Source organism: Coffea arabica, chromosome 10e (assembly GCF_036785885.1).
Source record: "Coffea arabica cultivar ET-39 chromosome 10e, Coffea Arabica ET-39 HiFi, whole genome shotgun sequence".
In the NCBI taxonomy this organism is placed as follows: Eukaryota; Viridiplantae; Streptophyta; class Magnoliopsida; order Gentianales; family Rubiaceae; genus Coffea; species Coffea arabica.
This window is the reverse complement of record NC_092328.1, coordinates 34,077,856-34,084,265: the sequence shown is the minus strand read 5'-3', so window position 1 is coordinate 34,084,265 and position 6,410 is coordinate 34,077,856. Positions and strand designations below refer to the sequence as shown.

Genomic DNA, 6,410 nt, shown 5'->3' with positions numbered 1-6,410 from the left:
CACTCTTTAAACACAACCAACCCATGTAACACCTGATGAATATGCAACCAACAAAAGATATTAGGAATTTCATATAACCAGTGAATGCCAATTGTCCAAAAGAGATCAATGCCAAGCTCATGTCTAGGCAATGAGATACATGGCAAGGTAACATTGGCAGACTTTTACAAAACAAAACAATCACAATGATATTTTATGTTCTCTTTCCCCCAGAAGATCAGTACGCTATAATTACAATTGTAAGATCTATATTAGGGAGACTTCATGCCCTAAACATGTGCAACAAAAAATTAAGCAGTCAGGGGGGTTCACATCTATTAATCATCCCTCCAGTATTGCTATGTCAGCTTCATCATCATCTTCATCTAACACCCTATGTGCCTGCATAAATCACATACATGCGTTAGGGAATAGAGTATACAACGAATTTCCAATTTTGCTTAACAATTATACACGCAAACAGACCGTTTGTTTTCTCCTGGTCCCTTTCCCTTTTGAAGGAGGAAATGGACCATAAACTGACATAGCAGCCCATCTTTTTCTCCAAGATCGAGCTTGAAAGGAATCACAAGTTTGCCTATTATGTCCAATTTTCTTGCAAACTGAACACTTTATCACCTTTTCTGGCAAATCAGTAGAAATAGCTTGGGGAGCCGAAAGCTGGAACTCTATCACTTCAGCATCTTCAGTACCAGCTTCTGCAATTCCACCTGGGACTAGAAAAGCTTACAATTAATTCAGCAAAAGAACATACATCCATTAAAAGAACTCTAGTCGAAAAAATTTAGAAAAACATAGAAACACAGCAAACCATTATTTGATGAAGATACGGTAGCAGCTTTTTGTTGGTCTCTTCCACTTTCCCCATCATTGAAGGCCTGATTTACATCTGTTAAACAAAAAAGTATCAATTTATGTTAGTTTTGAATTAATCATAAAAAAAAAATTAATTCAACAAGCAATCTTTAGTACCAGCTGTGGTAGTTGATCCGTGGTCTTCATTCACTTCAGGCCTCTTAGTTGTCTTACTTAGTTGTGGACAAGTCCTCTTGTTATGGCCTTTCTCCCTCCAGAAGCTGCATTTATTGGAGTTAGACGATGGTGGCCTACCACAACATGAACCGGGCAGCTCATTCACTAGAATGATCAATGGGCATTTTCTAACAGTATGACCTTCTAAATGGCAGTTTGAACACTTTATTTTCACAAGTCCTCTTCTAGGCAGCTTTGTTACACCTACGGAATTGGCCCTTGGCTCATCAGGCTCTCTTCTCCGTGCTTTTCTTGGCCTACCAGGGAGCTTTAACTTCGTTGGAGGTAGCACCGGCTCTTTTTTGGACTGGACCCAAGCATTCGGACCACTCATTGGAGCTATGGCTGGTTCATAGGCTTTCAAGTAATTCTCTCTTGAGTAATACTGATGAACCATCGATTCGGGAGTTACACCAGTCAAGGAAATACAACATATGGCATGGCAACAAGGCCAGCCAGTCAGGTCCCATCTTCGGCACGTGCATGTTTGTTTTTTGAGATCAACCACATACTTTCCACCATGCGCATGTGTCACTTCAAACTGGTCCTCCTTGGACCATCTTGCAATGTTTGAAGCAGCTTCTGTTTTTGCCTTCTCAAGTTTTTTCTGAATTTTGGGACATATCTTGTCATTTCTCTTCTTCATCCATTCTCTCTTGGTTCTCAGCCTTTTCATTTGATAAATTCTGAGTGTCTCAAGCATTCCCAAAATTGGTTTTTCCCTAGCTACCATAATGACTGAATTAAAACTCTAGCACAAATTGTTGAGCAGAATATCGCACTTTGGTGTGGTCCGAAAGTGTGATCTTGACCAATGACAAGGTGATGTGTTTTCAATTAGCCATTTCCATGCTTTTCCATCATATTCCTTCAAACTCTCCATCTGATTTTCAAACCATGTCATGTAGGACGACCGAGCACAAGTCCAAAATCTCTCCTTCAATGCCAAGCCCGGGTGCAACTTTTTGAAGTTGTTGTGGAGGTGCCTAACACAGTGTCTATGCTCAATTTCTGGAAGCACTTCATGAATTGCAGTCCCTAAACCCTGTTATAAGATTACATATAAAATTAAGTATTAAATTTCAGTAAGAATTAAGTATTAAATTTATCGTAAGAATGAAAATTAATTAATTCAGCAAGAGAGTACCTTTTGTCTATCACTAATAAGTGTCCACTTTCTTTGGTCATAAATTTCCAAGTCGTACTTCAAAAATTCGACGAACCACTTCCAAGACATTTTGTTTTCAGCCTCTACTACTGCATAAGCAATGGGATACAGGCAATCATTTGGATCAATTCCAACAGTTGTCAGTAGCACTCCGGGGTGTGGACCTCGTAAATGGCAGCCATCCACTCTAATGACGGGCCTACATGCAGACTTATATCCTCTTTTTAGTGCCCCAAAGCAGACATACAACCTTTGGAATCTCTCTCTCCCAATGTCTTCATCTAACTCTGTCTCCATGTACACAGTGGAACCCGGATTACATTTTAGCAGCTCGTCACAATAATCCCAAAGCCTTTGATATTGTTCTTTATAGCTCCCATGGATTATGATCTTTGCTTTCATGAATGTCTTGTATACTTGTGCTATAGTGATGTGAACATTAAGTTCCGAATGCACCTTCTCCCTAAATTCCTCAACAGTGATTCTCTTATTCAACCTTAAAAATTCTGCATATTTTTTAGCTAGAAAACCTGAGGTAGCTCTCTTGTGGTAAAATGTCCGGCCACAAGTGTGCTCAGGTCCCCTTCATCACAAGGGAGTCATCACCGGCCTCAACCTTAGAGGCAAACAACATCTATTGACAATTTTCTATCTTGCATTTAACTCTCATCCGTGTAGCATCTTGTTTTACCCATTGGATATCCTTGCCCCACTTGACTGCTTAGTTATCCACAGCTAACTTCAACAATTGTTTATTATCAAAAACCTGTCCAACATGAAATTTACAATCTTCCATATCCACATCAGGCTTAAACCTCACAAGACTTGGGTTCTTAGCCTTTTTCTTCTTTTTGCTGTCTTCAACCGAGGAGGACTGACAACTTTTCAACTCATCTGAGGCAAGTGAATCAGATTCTTCGTGGACTGGAATCTGATCTCCTTCATCTAAGTGCAAGTCCTTCAAAGAATGATCTTTGGCTCTATCTTTTTTCTTCTCAGCTGCAGGCGTAGACATTTTCTGTTTCTTACACTCCTTGCCCCTACTTTTTGCTCCATCATCAGGTTGTATCTTTCCAATTCGACAACCTAACTCTTGCTCAAGTGTAACAACACAACTCTGAAATATAACATCTTCTTCATCATGGCTGAAATCATAATCGTTATCATGGAAGCTTTCAACTCTAGATGAATCCGAATGGACAGCATCATCATCACCATCATCATCACCATCATTTCCTCCATGTTCAGCAGGCTCTGTTTTTTCATTTTTTGACCTCACACGCTCCATCATTTGCTCAACTTTGACTAGTATTTCTTCGAAGTCAGCTAGATCAATATCATCAAAGGTGAGCCCCACATATAAATTATCATCTTTTAGTTGAATCTCTTCAACAGTTGCTGCACCTAAATCAGTGTTGCTATTAACATCTCGTATATGGAATTCATAGATACCATACACATCAACTTCTCCATATTTTTTACCAATGCAAGCCACGTCTATTGCATCATCCTCACTATCTATTTGCCGAAACTTCAGGACATTTTTTTCATAAGGGATTCCATACATCATCTTTGAATTCTCCCGACAGCCCACAGAAGTGCAAAAGTGACTCAGAATTGACTTACTAACTCTTTCTGGAATAACTCCTTCAAATGTTTCCACGCTACCCCCTACGTATGCTTCTTTTGGCTCTTTAACATAGACACCACCATAATGTACTTTCAAAGTAAAATAATCCATATCTTGACCTGCTTTTTATTTAAAAAAATAGAAATCTTTTATTATTTCTCAGATGCAGAACCTTGGCCCTAGTTATGTCTGACTTTTCATCAACATGAAAGCAACGCATAGTATACTTTAAAGGCACAGGGACCACATCACAGTTCACAAACAAACAAATTTACTTTAATTGAGACCAAATTTCACCACCTAAACAAAAAGCATACATATTCAATTTCAAAATTACCAACATTTCAACATCACAAATCTCAGGAAAACAAAGTAAAATTTTGAAAGTACCATACCCAAACTAAATGCTTTATCTTACCCATGTGGAATCTATAAGCACTTTAAAAAATTTTAACATCCCCTAACCTGTTCATGCCTCGCCACTAAAGTACAATACTGCAAAATTAAACCCCCCTCCCTCAAGTTCTTCCATTAGGCATTATATCACCATTCCAACATACGAGTGGGTAGTGGCACTCAACTCAAGCACCTCATGCATACGGTTGATGAAGTTAGGTTTGAAGTAAGCCGAGTTACCTGATCTCGTTGATGATTCCACTTGATCGTTGCAATCCTTGACAGAATCGCCATCGTCCATTGCCTGAGCTCGTGGCGTAGACATTTCGATTCTAGCCTCCATCGTCTGTTCACCCAAGCCCAATGACTCCACTTGATCATTGCCATCCTTTACAGAATCGCCATCGTCCATTGCCTGAGCTCGTGGCGTAGACATTTCGATTCTAGCCTCCACCTTCTGTTCACCGCTCGCCCTAGTTGTTCTCCCAATTTTCCCCATTTGAGTTCTATTTCCAAGGATAATCGCATGGGCGGGATAATGATATCTAATCCGTTTCAGTGGATAATTGCAGGAGATTAAGCCAGTGTGACAATTATACCCATTTGGTCCACGCGAATTGAGTAAAATGTAGTAAAAAGTCCTACATTGAAAGTAAAAAACTAGTTCAGGGACTAAATTGGTTAAAATATTTAATGAAGGACGAAATTGATTTAAGTGAAAATGTTTAGGGACCAAATTGGCGAAATTCCCTTTCTATTTTCATATGATGATTATGGTTGGCCATGGAATGATAGCTTTATATTGTGTAAAATGGAGCCTTCGGGTGTTAATTGTGGTTGTTTACGAAAAATTTCAGTTTTGTGCGAAAAATTCCATCTTTAAGGTTTCTATTTTGAGTTACCACTTGGTTGTATTTGAAGGGTATTGTGGCCCTAATTAAAGGTGTTCGATAGCTTGTGATTTGTGAGTGCAATTGTAGTGGAATTGAGAAGTGATTGGTGTTGAGGTTTGGATGGAAAAGTAAAGAAAAACAAAGGAAGGTGCTGTCAAAATTTTCATAGGAACTTCTGTGCAGTCTGGGGAAATCTGCTATAACTTGATGTAGGAATGTCAGAATCGAGTTCTATTTGTTGCGTTTGAAACTAGATTTAGAGTACTTCCTATTGTCCAAATTTCATGATTTTTCTTGATTTCTATGAATATATGTGATTTTTCAAAGTTGACTGAAATTGCATACCTGTTATGTCTTGTGCTGGTTGAAGCAGCAACTTGAGGCTCGAATTTGACTGACTTGTGTTCTGAATCTTACAATGGTGTTATCTGGAAAGTTGTAGCTCATTGAATGTATTTTCCAACGGTATAAATTTTATCAATTTTGGACTTAAGAAGCTTGAGATATGAATTTTCAAATAGGGTTGCGTAAAACTGGAAAATCCTATTTTTCTAGAATTGTTCTTACTCTCATTTTTCCACTTCAAATTTGGAGATGATAAATCATTGTAGGTATGGCTTTTGGGTAGAGGTGAAGGGCTTTGAGGTCGTTCATGCCTTTAGGACTAATTGTTATCTTTTCACTCTAAAGCCACATCTTTGTTTTGCATTAATGGTTTATGTGGATAGTCACATGACTCGTAACCGAGTCTCACCTGTGAATTCCATTCACTGAGTCTTGGAGTCGAGTCTTAAATGTTTTCCCTTGATTGTTCTAGGAAGTGCCGGCGATTAAAGCCATACTTGGGAAGGAAACTTTTGAAGTTATCCTTGCTTGAACTGGTGAGTGTACCACTCCCTTGAATTGTTGCTTAATTGGTTCATCTACACTTGAAATTTGTGACATGAATAACTATGAACTCTGTTTATTCCGAATGAGACAAGGGTGTACTTTACCACACTCGTTCTCTTGCCTGTACTGTATAAACTGTAATCTGTTACTTTTGCCTGTTATGAACTTGAACCTGTTACTTGTGCCTGTTATGATGTCATTTGGAAGTTTATCCAACGACCTTCCTGTTAAACCTGAGCTCAACCTCATGGGGAGTTAATTACATCGGGCCAGCAAGGGCTTAGTCGAGGAAATTGACAATCCATGGGTGCCTGTTCCTAGGGAAGCTATGGGTATTGAGACTCTTGATTCCGATATACTCGAGTATTACCATTCCTGTTCCTGTTTGCCGTTCGGGCCC

At 39.0% G+C, this 6,410-nt stretch overlaps 1 protein-coding gene across 1 annotated transcript; it reads right to left on the bottom strand.

Moving 5' to 3' along the window:
- Positions 1–1,783: 1,783 nt before the first annotated feature.
- Positions 1,784–2,602, bottom strand: LOC140015203 (uncharacterized). The gene is made up of 2 exons (XM_072067114.1): positions 2,180–2,602; positions 1,784–2,077 (listed from the first exon to the last, which is right to left on the bottom strand). The coding sequence occupies exons 1-2, from the start codon at positions 2,600–2,602 to the stop codon at positions 1,784–1,786; spliced, it is 717 nt and encodes a 238-aa protein (XP_071923215.1).
- Between the last annotated feature and the right edge of the window lie 3,808 nt (positions 2,603–6,410).